This window comes from Ranitomeya variabilis, chromosome 4, assembly GCF_051348905.1.
Source record: "Ranitomeya variabilis isolate aRanVar5 chromosome 4, aRanVar5.hap1, whole genome shotgun sequence".
Classification (NCBI taxonomy): Eukaryota; Metazoa; Chordata; class Amphibia; order Anura; family Dendrobatidae; genus Ranitomeya; species Ranitomeya variabilis.
This window is the reverse complement of record NC_135235.1, coordinates 706,146,113-706,164,343: the sequence shown is the minus strand read 5'-3', so window position 1 is coordinate 706,164,343 and position 18,231 is coordinate 706,146,113. Positions and strand designations below refer to the sequence as shown.

The 18,231-nt window shown below is 49.4% G+C and overlaps 2 protein-coding genes across 3 annotated transcripts in view; one reads left to right on the top strand and one right to left on the bottom strand.

The window, feature by feature from the left end:
* The window catches only part of LOC143766521 (uncharacterized), a 336,611-nt gene that overhangs the window by 144,279 nt on the left and 174,101 nt on the right, over positions 1–18,231 (bottom strand). The window lies entirely within an intron of this gene.
* LOC143766503 (uncharacterized) overlaps positions 14,621–18,231 on the top strand; it is a 264,909-nt gene continuing 261,298 nt past the window's right edge. The window contains exon 1 of the mRNA XM_077254240.1: positions 14,621–14,716. Coding sequence (XP_077110355.1) covers positions 14,690–14,716 — 27 coding nt within the window. The 5' untranslated portion in view covers positions 14,621–14,689. The remainder of the gene's footprint in view (positions 14,717–18,231) is intronic.

The window sequence follows — 18,231 nt, the reverse complement described above, 5'->3', positions numbered from 1 at the left end:
CTCTATGTGGGATAAGACCCTTCCAGATGATGCACTTTAGATTTACATATTAGTTTTGTGCCTCCCTATTTGATGAGGACCAATCGTCTATTGACGGAACAGTGCAGTGTAAAATCCCCCACACAGTGTATAGTGCGGTAAACCCCCCATAACATACATGGTAACATACACCGATCACCTCATAATACCACCATATCCCTACATACTGTATAATGTTTCCACAGTACCACCATCATCCCACACATCGTACACCACGTACATGCACGGCTTAGCTCTGTATATGTGCGGCTCTATTCCGTACACTTCGTAGACGTGCGGCTTCACTCCATACACGTGCAGCTCTGTTCCGTACACCTCGTATAAACACGGCTCTGCTCCGTACACACACAGTTCCGATCCGCACACCTAGTACACGCGCAGCTCCGCTCTATACACCTCGTACACACATGGCTTTGCTCCATACCCCTCGTACACTACGGCTCCACTCTATACACCTCGTACACCACGGCTCTGCTCCGTACACCTCGTACTCACACAGGTCCGCTCTGTACACCTCGTACACACATGGCTCCGCTCCATACACCTCGTAAACACATGGCTCCACTCCGTACACCTCGTACACACGGCTCCGCTCTGTATACCTCATACACACGCGGCTCCGCCACGTACATCTCGTACACACACAGCTCTGCTACATCCACACTGTAAACCCCTCCTGACGCCGGCCACACATAAACTTACCCTCATCCAGCACCATGACAACCAGTACAGACTCAAACTCAAATAGGCTTTATTGGCAGGAACAAAATACATTTAGTGTTGGCAAAGCAAGGAAATAGATGTGACAGGGGAAGGGATTGGGGATTATGGGAATGGCATGTTGGGGGCACAATTTGGGAAATAATGTGGGGGTTTTAAGTTCCTCTCAGCTTATGACATATGGTGACGCATCGGGCGGCCATCTCCACTGTTGATTCCTCTTCCCCCAGTAGGATGCACAGTTTCCTGTCCTCGTCCATGGATGGGAAGTCCAGGTTATGAATGGAAAGTCTCTGGAAGTGGGAGGCCCTCACTGCTGAGAATTTGTTGCAATGAAGCAGGAAGTGCGCCTCATCCTCCAGTGCCCCATGCTGGCACAGTCTGTTCTCCCATGGCTTATATATCTGTCGGTGACACCGTTTCCACCTCTAGACTGTGGGTACTCAATCTGAATAGGCTCAGGGTCTGCCTGTCTTTCGGGTGGTGTAACCTCTCCAGATGTGGGGCCAGAGTATAGTGAGTTTCTGGGAGTTCTCTAGTTGACTCTGCCAACCCTCTATATATTGCATCTTGCAGCTCTCTGAGATCTTCTTTATTTCAGCTTTTGTCAGGTTGTGTTGCTGACTTTGGCGGGACTAGCTGCTGGGGTTCGTGGCTTGCTCTGGGCTTTGGCTCAGTAGGGCTTTATGATGGGGAGCTGAGGTTGTTCCTCTGTATGTACACCTGGTGTGATAGCGGCCTCTAGTTTATAGTTAGCCATAAAAGGAACTCTGCCCAACAGGCTCTGTTTGAGGTGCTGCTATGTACTTGGAGGAGATATTTGCAGAACTCCAGGTGGAAGACTTCGGTTGGACTGGAATCCCACTTTGTGTGACCTGGGTTTGACGCTGGGTCCAAAACCTCGCCACCATGCAGCAGTATAGGAGTGATGACGCTATCGAATATCTAAAGCCAAACTCTCTGTTAGGGCTGGCGGAAGGCACCGAATAATTATAAAGATAGTAATAAGGTGCTTTCACATCTCTGGGTCCGCCGTGCAGAGATGGAACCTGCTGCTAGGTAATGGTGGCACTATATGGTGGTACAGCGCCAGAACAAACACAGGTTCCGTCACCTGGTATGAACTGATGCGAACTATGTTGCTTCATAGAGACACAGAGAATCAAAGGAAATGCTTGTCCCTGTTAGCAGTCACAGGATGCAGCAGATGGACGCTAGTGGGATCCCTGAAAATCACCCCCACTACGCTGGTGATTGATCTCGCTCTGACCCTCGGTGGCTTTTGAGCCTGCGCCTGAGTCAGATGCTGAGATCAAGCGGGAATTCCCACTCTACTGACCAGCAGTGTTAATGTAGCTGAGAAGCCATTATTAGGCGCTGACTGCTTGCTCCACTCACCCTAATACCCAGACAACAACCAAACGGATGGCGATCATTTAGGAGCATTCACCAGTATCAATCTGTCAGCACACACATACATAGTCAAGTCTATACTAGCGCATGGCCGAGCGGCCATGCAAACCCTGTATAGTCGCAGACTTCTAGGACCTTCCTGGTAGTACAATCAGAGCTGCTACAGGACCTGGGCATGTGGCATGTGACATCCGACCTCCAATGAGAGGTCGTCCCACCGCCATGCTCAGTAGATGAAAAGCAGGACTTAGTCCCTGGAACGTCTGCTCACTGCGGATCATTGCTGGTTTCAAAGGCTGAACCAGGGACAGCAGCTGTAACCAGACGCACAGTATCAGCTTGAGCCAGATGCTGGGACCGACGTCTCTGAAGAGCAGACTCCACTGCGGCTGGGGAAGAATGGGAGACTGCAGAGCAGAGGTGTCAAACTGCATTCCTCGAGGGCCGCCAACAGGTCATGTTTTCAGGATTTTCTTAGCATTCCACAAGGTGCTGGAATCATTCTGTGCAGGCGATTAAATTATCAGCTGTGCAATACAAGGAAATCCTGAAAACATGACCTGTTGGCGGCCCTCGAGGAATGCAGTTTGACACCTCTGCTGCAAAGGACATGGTGCGAGATTCCCCCTGTGCAGCAGCGGGAACTCGACATCTAACATTACCCCTCTACTTGGGCCTCACTACGCTCGAAAGCTGCAATGAGCTGAGGAGCCCAATGTGCTCAATAAGCTCCCAGGTCCTGTCCTCAGGACCGTAACCCTTACAGTCCACCAGATAGTACTTTTTGCCTCATAACCACCTTGCACCCAACAATATCATTCACCTCATAATCGTCCATGGACGAACCCGATGTCCCAGCAGGTGACTCAGAAAACCGGGACATGTTGACGGGCTTTAGGAGGGACACATGAAAGGTATCGGTGATACCAAGGCATGGAGGAAGGGCCAGGCGATAGGCTACAGGGTTGACCTGTTCCAGGACCTTGAAGGGACCTATGTGACGAGGCGCAAACTTAGTAGACTCAACTTGTAGCCTGATGTTACGGGCGGATAGCCACACTAAGTCGCCAGGAGCAAAAGTCGGAGCGGGGCGCCGTGTGCATCGGCGGAAACCCTCATTCTCTCCTTGGAGGCCCGAATAGCATCCGGTGTGCAGTCCCAAATGTCACGTGCCTCCACCGCCCAGTCTGCCACCCTAGAAACGTTGGACGACACAGGCATGGGCACAGGGACACGCGGATGCTGGCCGTAGTTAAGGAGGAATGGGGTCTGTCCAGTAGAGTCAGCTTTGGCGTTGTTCAGTGCAAACTCGGCCCACGGTAGCAAGGATGCCCAGTCATCCTGCCTGGCCAAAACAAAATGTTGCAGGTATGAGACCAGGGTCTGGTTGGCCCTTTCTACTTACCCATTCGTCTCAGGTTGGTAAGCTGAAGAGAGATTCAACTCAATGCTGAGTAGACAACAGAGCTCTCTCCAGAACCGAGACGCAAACTGGGGACCCGGTCACTGACAATTTTGTAAGGCATAACGTGTAGGCGAAAAACGTGCTTAATGAACAACACCGTCAAGGCCCATGCAGAAGGTAGCTGAGGAAGAGGCACCAAGTGCACGAGTTTGGAAAAATGGTCTGTGACTACCCAGATAACTGTGCAGCTACGAGACTTGGGTAAGCCCACCAGAAAGTCCATCCCAACCATTTCCCAGGGCCTGTCCCCCACCATCAGAGGGTAAAGTTGCCCAGCAGGCAGTTGCTGAGGAGACCGATACTTGGCGCAGGAGACACGCGCCAGAATATAGTCTCCGACAATGGAAGTGCATTGAACAGCAAGGTGGATTGCTGCTGAGAGGAAAAAGAAAAAAAATCTCCTTATATCTTCAGCTTAGCGAGTGTTTATAAGCGGAGTGTGACCGGAGCGTAAGTGTGAACGGCGGTAAGTGTGTGACTTGTGATTCAGTGACTTTGGATTCAGGGAGTTTCCAAGGGAGGAATTACTTAATTGCTGTCTGTATTTTATTAATACTTTGTATTTATTTTTTATTTAACGTTTCTGTTTGGTGGAATCCCCATTAGGAAATGTGCTCCACTATTGTTAATGCCATCCAGTGCACATCTTGCCACATGTATGCAGTCCTTGAGCAGCCGGTCGAGGGTGCATACTGCTGTGCGAGATGTGAGCACGTTGTGCATTTGGAAGCCCGGATTCTGAATCTAAATGTGCAGCTGGCAACACTGAGATTCATAGACAACATGGAAAGGAGTCTTCTGCTCACTGAGCTCAATGGGATAGATGAGGGGATGGTAGGATGGAGCTGCAGGACAGTGGAGCAGCAAGCTGGGTGACAGTTAGAAAGCCGGGTAGAGGGAAGAGTGCCAGGGAGGCTAGTCCTGATCTGGAACACCCCAATAAGTTTGCTAAGTTGGCAGATGAGGGGGGTGCCAGTACAGGGGTAGCACTGCTGCAGCCAGGCATGTCCTCTGAAAGCCAGAGGAGTGACTGCTACAGTAAGGAGGGAAATAGGAGAGCAGGGCAGGCCAGACAGGTGCTGGTAGTGGGGGACTCAATTATTAGGGGAACAGATAGGGCAATCTGTCACAAAGACAGGGATCGTCGGACGGTGTGCTGCCTACCTGGCGCTCGAGTCCGACACATCGCTGATCGGGTGGACAGATTACTGGGAGGGGCTGGTGAGGACCCAGCGGTCATGGTGCACATTGGCACAAATGACAAAGTTAGAGGTAGGTGGAAGGTCCTTAAAGATGATTTCTGGGAATTAGGCTGCAAGCTGAAAGCAAGGACCTCCAACGTGGTATTTTCCGAAATACTGCCTGTACCACGTGCCACGCCAGAGAGGCAATGGGAGATTAGGGAGGTTAATAAGTGGCTCAATAATTGGTGTAGGAAGGAGGGGTTTGGGTTCCTGCAGAACTGGGCCGACTTCTCAGTTGGCTACAGGCTCTATGCTAGGGACGGGCTGCACCTCAATGGGGAAGGTGCAGCTGTGCTGGGGGAGAAAATGGCTAGAAGGTTGGAGGAGTGTTTAAACTAGGGAATGGGGGGTATTCATTTTATAGGAGGGGAAGATAGTGCAGATAGAGACCTGGGCACAAATAAGGAAGTTGGGGGTGGCATGGGGGGTGGGGTTAGAACAGTTAATAATTTAAGAAAGAATACAGGTACAGAGAGATGAAGTCAATTATGGTATGTGATCCAAAATCAATATGTGCTGACCATATACTAGAAATCAATCAGTATCATCGGAATGCTACAAACAGCAATGAGACTGAAAAAAGCACACCATGCTCATAATATAAAAATAGTTATTTTATTTATCCCACATAGAAACAAAAACAATAGCAGTAAAACAAACAAACCAAGCTATCTCAGATTGTGAGGGACTCACATGGTTACTATTCACTCCCAAAAGATAATGCAGGCATAGTGTACATATTATGCAGCTAGGTCCATATAAATCCAATAATAAACCACTCAATATCTACCGCTAAAAAAGCCTAGTGAGGGTGAAGGAAAAAATGGCTAACATAGTATCAGATCAGGGGCGCCCCCTGAAGAAGTGTTCACGAAACGCGCGTCGGGGTTCGAGGGACCAGGACTCTTCACCCATCTATGTAAGCATGGCATTGTTTCCTTATATTTGCAGCTAATAGTTTGCATGTTTCTATTTATGAGGACGGATAGCAAGCCTTTATAGTTATCTATTTAGAAACTGTTGTAAGGCGTTATATTTGTAGCTATAGTTCCTTGTCTGATACTATGTTAGCCATTTTTTCCTTCACCCTCACTAGGCTTTTTTAGCGGTAGATATTGAGTGGTTTATTATTGGATTTATATGGACCTAGCTGCATAATATGTACACTATGCCTGCATTATCTGTTGGGAGTGAATAGTAACCTTGTGAGTCCCTCACAATCTGAGATAGCTTGGTTTGTTTGTTTTACTGCTATTGTTTTTGTTTCTATGTGGGATAAATAAAATAACTATTTTTATATTATGAGCATGGTGTGCTTTTGTCAGTCTCATTGCTGTTTGTAGCATCCAGGTACAGAGAGATACATAAAGTGCATGTATACTAATGCCAGAAGCCTCGCCAACAAAATGGAGGAATTAGAATTAATGTTGTTGGAGCATAATTACGACTGGTGGGGATATCTGAGACATGGCTGGATGAGAGCCATGACTGGGCTGTTAACTTGCAGGGCTATAGCCTGTTCAGAAATGACCGTACAGATAAGCGAGGGGGAGGGGTGTGTCTCTATGTAATATCGTCTTTAAAACCCATCCGGCGTGATAATATAGGTGAATTTAATGAAAATGTAGAGTCCCTGTGGGTGGAGATAAGGGGAGGGGGAAAAATAATAAATTACTGATAGGGGTTTGTTATAAATCTCCAAAAATAATGGAAGCAACGGAGAATATCCTCGTAAAGCAAATAGATGAAGCTGTGACTCAAGGAGAAGTCATTATTATTAGGGGACTTCAACTACCCTGAAATAGATTGGGGAACAGAAACCTGCAGTTCCAGCAAAGGTAATCGGTTTTTGACACCTATGAGAGACAATTACCTTTCACAACTGGTTCAGGACCCAACAAGGAGGGGGGCACTGCTAGACCTAATATTACCCAACAGGCCAGACCCCATAGCAAATATAAGGGTTGGGGGTCACTTGGGGAATAGTGATCACAAAATAATAAGTTTTCATGTCTCCTTTAATAAGATGTGTAGTAGAGGGGTGACAAGGACACTAAACTTCAGGAGGGCAAATTTCCGATATCCTGAGACATAAAAATACACAAAGAAAATGGGAGACGTTTATTAGCATCCTGGATAGGACCAATATGGCTAAATAGAGCTGTAAGGGGCGCAATACGTGACAAAAAGAAAGCATTTCGAGAATTAAAGGAAGTAGGTAGTGATGAGGCAATAAATAAATACAGAACATTAAATAAATTCTGTAAAAAGCAAATCAAGGCAGCAAAGATTGAGACAGAGAGACTCATTGCCAGAGAGAGTAAAAATAATCCAAAAATATTCTTTAACTACATAAATAGTAAGAAACTACAAAATGATAGTGTTGGCCCCCTTAAAAATATTCTGGGTGAAATGGTGGATGAGGAAAAAGCCAATATGCTAAATGACTTTTTTTCATCAGTATTTACACAAGAAAATCCCATGGCAGCCAATATGATCAGTGATAACAAAAATTCCCCATTAAATGTCACCTGCTTAACCCAGCAGGAAGTACGGCGGCGTCTATAAATCACTAAAATTGACAAATCTCCGGGCCCGGATGGGATACACCCCCGAGTACTGCAGGAACTAAGTACAGTCATTGATAGACCATTATTTTTAATCTTTAAAGAGTCCATAATAACAGGGTCTGTACCACAGGACTGGCGTATAGCAAATGTGGTGCCAATATTCAAAAAGGGGACAAAAACTGAACTCGGTAATTATAGGCCAGTAAGCTTAACCTCTACTGTGGGTAAAATCCTGGAGGGCATTCTAAGGGATGCTATACTGGAGTATCTGAAGAGGAATAACCTTATGACCCAGTATCAGCACGGGTTTACTAGGGACCGTTCATGTGAGACTAATTTGATCAGCTTCTATGAAGAGGTAAGTTCCGGACTGGACCAAGGGAACCCAGTGGACGTAGTGTATATGGACTTTTCCAAAGCTTTTGATACGGTGCCACACAAAAGGTTGTTACATAAAATGAGAGTAATGGGGATAGGGGAAAATATGTGTAAGGGGGTTGAGAGTTGGCTCAGGGATAGGAAACAAAGGGTGGTTATTAATGGAGCACACTCGGACTGGGTTGCGGTTAGCAGTGGGGTACCACAGGGGTCAATATTGGGCCCTCTTCTTTTTAACATATTTATTAATGACCTTATAGGGGGCATTCAGAGTAGAATTTCAATATTTGCAGATGACACTAAACTCTGCAGGGTAATCAATACAGGGGAGGACAATTTTATATTACAGGATGATTTATGTAAACTAGAAGCTTGGGCTGATAAATGGCAAATGAGCTTTAATGGGGATAAATGTAAGGTCATGCACGTGGGTAGAAGTAGTAAGATGTATAGCTATGTGCTTAATTCTAAAACTCTGGGCAAAACCATCAATGAAAAAGACCTGGGTGTATGGGTGGATGACAAACTCACATTTAGTGGCCAGTGTCAGGCAGCTGCTACAAAGGCAAATAAAATAATGGGATGCATTAAAAGAGGCATAGATGCTCATGAGGAGAACATAATTCTACCTCTATACAAGTCACTAGTTCGACCACACTTAGAATACTGTGCACAGTTCTGGTCTCCGGTGTACAAGAAAGACATAGCTGAACTAGAGCGGGTGCAGAGAAGAGCGACCAAGGTTATTAGATGACTGGGGGGTCTGCCATACCAAGATAGGTTATTACACTTGGGGCTATTTAGTTTGGAAAAACGAAGACTAAGGGGTGATCTTATGTTAATGTATAAATATATGAGGGGACAGTGCAAAGACCTTTCTGATGATCTTTTTAATCATAGACCTGAGACAGGGACAAGGGGGCATCCTCTACGTCTGGAGGAAGGAAGGTTTAAGCATAATACCAGACGCGGATTCTTTACTGTAAGAGCAGTGAGACTATGGAACTCTCTGCCGCAAGATGTTGTAATGAGGGATTCATTACTAAAATTTAAGAGGGGACTGGATACCTTTCTGGAAAAGTATAATGTTACAGGTTATATATACTAGATTCCTTGATTGGGGAAACTAGGTAACTAGTCTGATTGCCGTATGTGGAGTCGGGAAGGAATTTTTTTCCTCAATATGGAGCTTACTAATTGCCACATGGTTTTTTTTTTGCCTTACTCTGGATCAACATGTTAGGGCATGTTAGGTTAGGCTATGGGTTGAACTAGATGGACTTAAAGTCTTCCTTCAACCTTAATAACTATGTTACAATGTTACTATGTCACGGGCCATATGCTGCCACCAGTACGTCCTCGCCAGGAGCTCAGATGCCCTCTTGGTCCCAAAATGTCCACCCACCCTGGACGAGTGAGCCCAAGAGAGAACCTCCGGTCACAAATTAGGTGGAACAAAAGTCTTGCCTGGAGGTACAGACTATAAGGAGACCTGGGCCACAGTTCTCAGGCTCTCTAAGGGGACAATTAGCCGAGGCTCCTCCTCCTCCACTGATGACACTACAGAACGGGAGAGAGCGTCGGCACGGATGTTCTTCTCCCCGGAAAGATAATGGAGTGTGAAGTGTAAGCGGGAGAAGAACAAGGACCATCTAGCCTGGCGAGAGTTTAGCCGCTGGGCTGTCTGTAAATAAACCAAATTTTTGTGGTCAGTGTACACTTAGGCTGCCGTCACACTATCAGTATTTGGTCAATATTTTACATCAGTATTTGTAGCCAAAACCAGGAGTGGAACAACTTGAGGAAAAGTATAATAGAAACATATGCACCACTTCTGTATTTATCACCCACTCCTGGTTTTGGCTTACAAATACTGATGTAAAATACCGACCAAATACTGCTAGTGTGACGACAGCCTTAGAAGGGAAAATGAGCCCCGTCCAGGAGGTGTCTCCACTCCGAAAAGGCCAACTTCATAGCTAGCAACTCCCTGTCCCCGATGGAATAATTCCTCTCCGCTGGTGTGAAGGTCTTAGAGAAAAAGAAGCAAGGATGCTTCCGACCTTGAGCATCCTTTTGAAATAGGACTGCTCCAACACCGACGGATGAGGCATCCACCTCCATTATAAAAGCAATACCACCGATAAAGAAAGAATGGCCTAAATCAATGGCACTTCCAAACCTAAATAGTATCCAACTAGAACAAGAAGTCTAAGCCATGAAGGAAAATCAATAAATGTTATTAATACAAACACATAAAATCCATACAAGTAAAAAGGAGCACATGTCCAATATTACTGCCTGACAGCGCCAAATCCCATGTCTAATTATCCAGTATAACCGATCAGCAGCCTACAATGCATGTAATGCTGTAGCCATAGAGTCTGTGCAGGTACAAAGCAGATATCTGGGGGGTTCCCCTAAGATATTCAGAGGTCTGGTTCACTACATATATACAATAGTATAGTGAGGGCATTGCAGCTCCAAAATGCATAGAGCAAAAGTCCTATATATAAATGACGTGTTCCCTCACATGGGACACAGACATATGGCAACTACAGCAAATATAAAGGTAGGAGATAGGTAAATGGTGTATGGCCGTATCCAGGCAGTCTTGGTCCCCCAAGGAAAAGGTCAGAACAGAGTGCTGCAGTGCGCAGGCGCCGGCCTCTCTGACCTTCCCCAGCACTGCAGGACTTTGCTCTCAACAGGGAAGACAAAGCCGGAGCCGCAGCGTGAAGACAAGAAGAGGACGTCATCGTAAGAAGATGGGAGACACCGGACCACGACGTCCATCGGACCCGGACCGCAGCGGGACCACCCCTGGGTGAGTAATAGTCTGCACTCCGCATATCATACACTGAGGCCCCTGATCATGTGACCCTGACTCCTCCCCTCCTGTGACCTCATCACAGGTCCTGTGCGCACAGAGCAGCCATACATGTGGAGTGCGGCTCTGCGGGTGGAGGTCGGTGCTGGAGGCTCCATTATTCTCTATGTGGAGTGCGGCTCTGCGGGTGGAGGTTGGTGCTGGAGGCTCCATTATTCTCTATGTGGAGTGCGGCTCTGCGGGTGGAGGTTGGTGGTGGAGGCTCCATTATTCTCTATGTGGAGTGCGGCTCTGCGGGTGGAGGTCGGTGCTGGAGGCTCCATTATTCTCTATGTGGAGTGCGGCTCTGCGGGTGGAGGTCGGTGCTGGAGGCTCCATTATTCTCTATGTGGAGTGCGGCTCTGCGGGTGGAGGTCGGTGCTGGAGGCTCCATTACTCTCTATGTGGAGAGTGGCTCTGCGGGTGGAGGTCGGTGCTGGAGGCTCCATTATTCTCTCTGTGGAGTGCGGCTCTGCGGGTGGAGGTCGGTGCTGGAGGCTCCATTATTCTCTATGTGGAGTGCGGGTGGAGATCGGTGCTGGAGGCTCCATTATTCTCTATGTGGAGTGTGGCTCTGCGGGTGGAGGTCGGTGCTGGAGGCTCCATTATTCTCTATGTGGAGTGCGGCTCTGCGGGTGGAGGTCGGTGCTGGAGGCCCCATTATTCTCTCTGTGGAGTGTGGCTCTGCGGGTGGAGGTCGGTGCTGGAGGCTCCATTATTCTCTCTGTGGAGTGCGGCTCTGCGGGTGGAGGTCGGTGCTGGAGGCTCCATTCTCTCTGTGGAGTGTGGCTCTGCGGGTGGAGGTCGGTGCTGGAGGCTCCATTATTCTCTCTGTGGAGTGCGGCTCTGCGGGTGGAGGTCGGTGCTGGAGGCTCCATTATTCTCTATGAGGAGTGCGGCTCTGCGGGTGGAGGTCAGTGCTGGAGGCTCCATTATTCTCTATGTGGAGTGCGGCTCTGCGGGTGGAGGTCGGTGCTGGAGGCCCCATTATTCTCTATGTGGAGTGCGGCTCTGCGGGTGGAGGTCGGTGCTGGAGGCTCCATTATTCTCTATGTGGAGTGCGGCTCTGCGGGTGGAGGTCGGTGCTGGAGGCTCCATTATTCTCTATGTGGAGTGCGGGTGGAGATCGGTGCTGGAGGCTCCATTATTCTCTATGTGGAGTGTGGCTCTGCGGGTGGAGGTCGGTGCTGGAGGCTCCATTATTCTCTATGTGGAGTGTGGCTCTGCGGGTGGAGGTCGGTGCTGGAGGCTCCATTATTCTCTCTGTGGAGTGCGGCTCTGCGGGTGGAGGTCGGTGCTGGAGGCTCCATTATTCTCTCTGTGGAGTGCGGCTCTGCGGGTGGAGGTCGGTGCTGGAGGCCCCATTATTCTCTCTGTGGAGTGTGGCTCTGCGGGTGGAGGTCGGTGCTGGAGGCTCCATTATTCTCTCTGTGGAGTGCGGCTCTGCGGGTGGAGGTCGGTGCTGGAGGCTCCATTCTCTCTGTGGAGTGTGGCTCTGCGGGTGGAGGTCGGTGCTGGAGGCTCCATTATTCTCTCTGTGGAGTGCGGCTCTGCGGGTGGAGGTCGGTGCTGGAGGCTCCATTATTCTCTATGAGGAGTGCGGCTCTGCGGGTGGAGGTCAGTGCTGGAGGCTCCATTATTCTCTATGTGGAGTGCGGCTCTGCGGGTGGAGGTCGGTGCTGGAGGCCCCATTATTCTCTATGTGGAGTGCGGCTCTGCGGGTGGAGGTCGGTGCTGGAGGCTCCATTATTCTCTATGTGGAGTGTGGCTCTGCGGGTGGAGGTCGGTGCTGGAGGCTCCATTCTCTATGTGGAGTGCGGCTCTGCGGGTGGAGGTCGGTGCTGGAGGCTCCATTATTCTCTATGTGGAGTGCAGCTCTGCGGGTGGAGGTCGGTGCTGGAGGCTCCATTATTCTCTATGTGTAGTGCGGCTCTGCAGGTGGAGGTCGGTGCTGGAGGCTCCATTATTCTCTATGTGGAGTGCGGCTCTGCGGGTGGAGGTCGGTGCTGGAGGCTCCATTATTCTCTATGTGGAGTGCGGGTGGAGGTCGGTGCTGGAGGCTCCATTATTCTCTATGTGGAGTGCGGGTGGAGGTCGGTGCTGGAGGCTCCATTATTCTCTATGTGTAGTGCGGCTCTGCAGGTGGAGGTCGGTGCTGGAGGCTCCATTATTCTCTATGTGTAGTGCGGCTCTGCAGGTGGAGGTCGGTGCTGGAGGCTCCATTATTCTCTATGTGGAGTGCGGCTCTGCGGGTGGAGGTCGGTGCTGGAGGCTCCATTATTCTCTATGTGGAGTGCGGCTCTGCGGGTGGAGGTCGGTGCTGGAGGCTCCATTATTCTCTATGTGGAGTGCGGCTCTGCGGGTGGAGGTCGGTGCTGGAGGCTCCATTATTCTCTATGTGGAGTGCGGCTCTGCGGGTGGAGGTCGGTGCTGGAGGCTCCATTATTCTCTATGTGGAGTGCGGCTCTGCGGGTGGAGGTCGGTGCTGGAGGCCCCATTATTCTCTATGTGGAGTGCGGCTCTGCGGGTGGAGGTCGGTGCTGGAGGCTCCATTATTCTCTATGTGGAGTGCGGCTCTGCGGGTGGAGGTCGGTGCTGGAGGCCCCATTATTCTCTATGTGGAGTGCGGCTCTGCGGGTGGAGGTCGGTGCTGGAGGCTCCATTATTCTCTATGTGGAGTGCGGCTCTGCGGGTGGAGGTCGGTGCTGGAGGCTCCATTATTCTCTATGTGGAGTGCGGCTCTGCGGGTGGAGGTTGGTGCTGGAGGCTCCATTATTCTCTATGTGGAGTGTGGCTCTGCGGGTGGAGGTTGGTGCTGGAGGCTCCATTATTCTCTATGTGGAGTGCGGCTCTGCGGGTGGAGGTCGCTGCTGGAGGCTCCATTATTCTCTATGTGGAGTGCGGCTCTGCGGGTGGAGGTCGGTGCCGGAGGCTCCATTATTCTCTATGTGGAGTGCGGCTCTGCGGGTGGAGGTCGGTGCTGGAGGCTCCATTATTCTCTATGTGGAGTGCAGCTCTGCGGGTGGAGGTCGGTGCTGGAGGCTCCATTATTCTCTATGTGGAGTGCGGCTCTGCGGGTGGAGGTCGGTGCTGGAGGCTCCATTATTCTCTATGTGGAGTGCGGCTCTGCGGGTGGAGGTCGGTGCTGGAGGCTCCATTATTCTCTATGTGGAGTGCGGCTCTGCGGGTGGAGGTCGGTGCTGGAGGCTCCATTATTCTCTATGTGGAGTGCGGCTCTGCGGGTGGAGGTCGGTGCTGGAGGCTCCATTATTCTCTATGTGGAGTGCGGCTCTGCGGGTGGAGGTCGGTGCTGGAGGCCCCATTATTCTCTATGTGGAGTGCGGCTCTGCGGGTGGAGGTCGGTGCTGGAGGCTCCATTATTCTCTATGTGGAGTGCGGCTCTGCGGGTGGAGGTCGGTGCTGGAGGCCCCATTATTCTCTATGTGGAGTGCGGCTCTGCGGGTGGAGGTCGGTGCTGGAGGCTCCATTATTCTCTATGTGGAGTGCGGCTCTGCGGGTGGAGGTCGGTGCTGGAGGCTCCATTATTCTCTATGTGGAGTGCGGCTCTGCGGGTGGAGGTCGGTGCTGGAGGCCCCATTATTCTCTATGTGGAGTGCGGCTCTGCGGGTGGAGGTCGGTGCTGGAGGCTCCATTATTCTCTATGTGGAGTGCGGCTCTGCGGGTGGAGGTCGGTGCTGGAGGCCCCATTATTCTCTATGTGGAGTGCGGCTCTGCGGGTGGAGGTCGGTGCTGGAGGCTCCATTATTCTCTATGTGGAGTGCGGCTCTGCGGGTGGAGGTCGGTGCTGGAGGCTCCATTATTCTCTATGTGGAGTGCGGCTCTGCGGGTGGAGGTCGGTGCTGGAGGTTCCATTATTCTCTATGTGGAGTGCGGCTCTGCGGGTGGAGGTCGGTGCTGGAGGCTCCATTATTCTCTATGTGGAGTGTGGCTCTGCGGGTGGAGGTCGGTGCTGGAGGCTCCATTATTCTCTATGTGGAGTGCGGCTCTGCGGGTGGAGGTCTGTGCTGGAGGCCTCATTATTCTCTATGTGGAGTGCGGCTCTGCGGGTGGAGGTCGGTGCTGGAGGCTCCATTATTCTCTATGTGGAGTGTGGCTCTGCGGGTGGAGGTCGGTGCTGGAGGCTCCATTATTCTCTATGTGATGTGCGGCTCTGCAGGTGGAGGTCGGTGCTGGAGATTCCCCATTACTGAGCACGGGGGACATTAACCCCTTCAGCACTGAGACTCTTGAGGTTTTTGTTGCCACTTTATAGGAATCATAACGTTTTGTTCTATTTCCTGTAATTAATACATACGACCCAACTATGGGAGACAGGAAGTGAGGTAGCGGATTGTTCTCATAGTACAGGGCCCTTTCTTGGCCCCACACAGTGTAATGCCCCCAATATGCCCCTTATGCAGTATATATGATGCCCCCACACAGTATAATGCCCCCATTATGCCCCTGTAATCAGGTGACCGGATACAACACACCGACAAACACGAGGCGGAAGTAACCAATATAATTATTTATTTCCTGATAATGGGAATTGTGGTCACTACGGCAACAGTGAATAATGCAGAACAGGGTGATTACGAGGTGAAATATACAATATCAGATACACAATGAATTCTCCGCCTCACTCTCACTGTAATAGCAGCCTCTAACCACATGTTACTTTAGCTACTGACAAGGGGGATTTTCCTGACTCATATAGTCGACAACACTCTACTCTGCGAACACCGGCCATAGTGGGGTCTCCGCCTCTTCCCGTTAGGCCATAAGTCCTCCTAATAAAGTCTATCAAGGCTCGCTGGGCCGCCTTCACTTCTACCAGCTTTCACCTTGTCTCTTGTACACCCTGGACCAACACCTGTACTGATTTCAGTGCTGGAAGCAATGGCCGGCTCACTCGCGCTTCCTGCTCTTTAATGCAGGCGTATACTACTGAGCAGACTCTCCTCACAGATCATTGGCACATCCGTCTCTTGTACCAGAAGTAACAAGAGCTGGGACTCTGCTCTCGCCTGGCGTAATCTGGACTCTGAGTCTTGACTGGCGCAGGTTAGGTTTTCAGGAATTGACATGCTAAGTCTGGACTCCGGGCCTTGACCAGGGCAGGTCTGGTTCTCGGGCCTTGGCTGGCATAGTCTGGACTCTGGGACTCATCTGGTGCCGCCTGGGTACTGCCACCCCAACCAGGTGCCTTGGGCACTTTGCCATGGCCTGGTACCTCAGATTCTTCACTGGCACCCTGTTTTTTTGCTTGGTGCCAAACATGTTCTGACTTTGGGGCCATGGCCTTTATAATAACAGGAAACTGTGTCATCAAGGTTACCTGACCTGGTGTACCATCTACACTGTTTCTTCCTGAAACTCTCTCTCTTCCCATTGATTCCGTAGGGTCCTGTCTGAATGGCAGATGGCAGTCTTTTTGTACAAATGCGGCACAGCCCTGAGGATTTGTTCTTCTTACGACACATGTTTTTACACCCCTTATACAGTGTATATGATTCCCCTCACACAGTATAAAGTTTCCACAGTACTGGCATGTCTCACACAAAAGATATTTCCACAGTTTCACCATACCCCCAGACATAGTATTATCTCAGTCCCGCCATTCTCTCCACACAGTATGTTTCCATAGTACCATCATCCCACCACACACAGTGTAATGTTCCCACAGTATCACCATCCTCCTACATAGTATAATGTTCCCACAATAGCAGGTTCCTACACACACAGTATAATGTTTCCACATCACCGCCATCCCCCTACATAGTATAATTTTCCAACAATAGTAGCTTGCCATTCACACAGGATAATGTTTCCAAATGATTATGCAAATTGGATTTAAGTGTCAAAGATTTAATTGTTTTGTTTTTCAAATAAACTCGTGGATGGTATTGTGTCTCAGGGCTCAATGGATCACTGAAATCAATCTTAAACACATGTGATAATTAGTTTTCCAGGTGATTCTAATTAAATCCCAGCCCCTGAGGAAGCCTTATGAAACGCGCGTCGGGGCGCGTGGATACAGATAGACATCTATATGGGTGAGACTACTTACAATATGTATGGCCCCTTAGTGTTTTAGGTGGTGAGTTTTCTATGACAGGTCACTGATCGTAGAACAGTGAGAAATCTGTTACTATTGTATACTTACCTCTAGGACGCTTAGGATTTGGCCATCCCTATATCTCTGGAGTACATGCACTGGCACTTTGGTTTGGATTGATATTTTGATTGGGGATAGTGCTGATGATTCTGTATTACTTTTGCCCATGAGTATGTCTTGTCTGTAGCATTTGTACATCTTGGCATCTGTGGCCTTATTCGAATAGCTCTGTTTTATACATATTTAGGCCATGTTCACACGTTGCGTTTTTTTCCGCAGATCCGCAGCGTTTTTGACGCTGTGCATCTGCAGCAGTTTCACATGCGGTTTACAATACCATGTAAACCAAATCTGCTGTGCACATGCTGCGGAAAAAAACACGCTGAAACGCAGCGGTTTTTTTCTGCAGCATGTCAATTCTATGTGCGGATCTGCAGCATTTCTGCACCTATTGACTTGTATTGAGTCGGGCACTTCAGCAGCAAAACCTCAGATGTAAAAAAGATCTGCGGTTTAGCTGAGGGTGAAAACGCTGCAGATCGGGAACGGGGGTGTGTGTGGGCAGAGACTGTGTGCAGGCGGGGTCTGTGCAGGCCTCTCGGGCGGCCTGTCGGGGGTCTGTGCGGGCCTCGGGGGTCTGTTCGGGCTGCCGGGGGTCTGTGCGGGTGTCTGCAGGAATCGTCCGATGGGACTACAAGTCCCATCGGGCTATGCCTGCTACAATGACCGTGATTGACACATTAGCCAATGATGGGACAGTAGTAGTCCCATCATCCGGCTAATGTGTTGAGTGTAAAAAAAAAACAAAACATATAACATATTACAGAACATATAACATAACATACAGCAAATAACTGTATTCCTCCGCCACTGTAAAAAAATAGTCCCTAGTCTCACTTGTGGCACTGCTGTGTGAGAAAGTTCCCACGCAGCAATGCCATAAAGTGAGACCAATGATCTCCGGTAACCTCAGTAATGCACTGCAGGAGCCATTGTCTCCTGTCAGTGTGTCACTGAAGGCCCTATAGAGCAGTGACATCATTTGATGTCACTGTTCTATAAGGGAGATCGTCGTGGGACACTCGTTATTAATTGGACTACGGCGGACAGGAAGTATACGGTTGGTTTATTATTTTAATTTTTTTGCAGGTGACCAAGTATGGTTAAATTAAGAATATTAAAATACTTTTTTTTGGCTTTGTCTTTATTTTTTTTAACTCTTTCACTACTATAGGATTAATAATGGATAGGGGTCTTATTGACGCCTCTCCATTATTAACCCGGCTTTATGTCACCTTACAATAGCAAGGTGACATTAACCCCTTATTCCCCCTTACCCCACCACTAAACGGGAGTGGGAAGAGAGGGGCTAAGTGCCGGAATTGGGGCATCTCACAGATGCACCATTTCTGGGG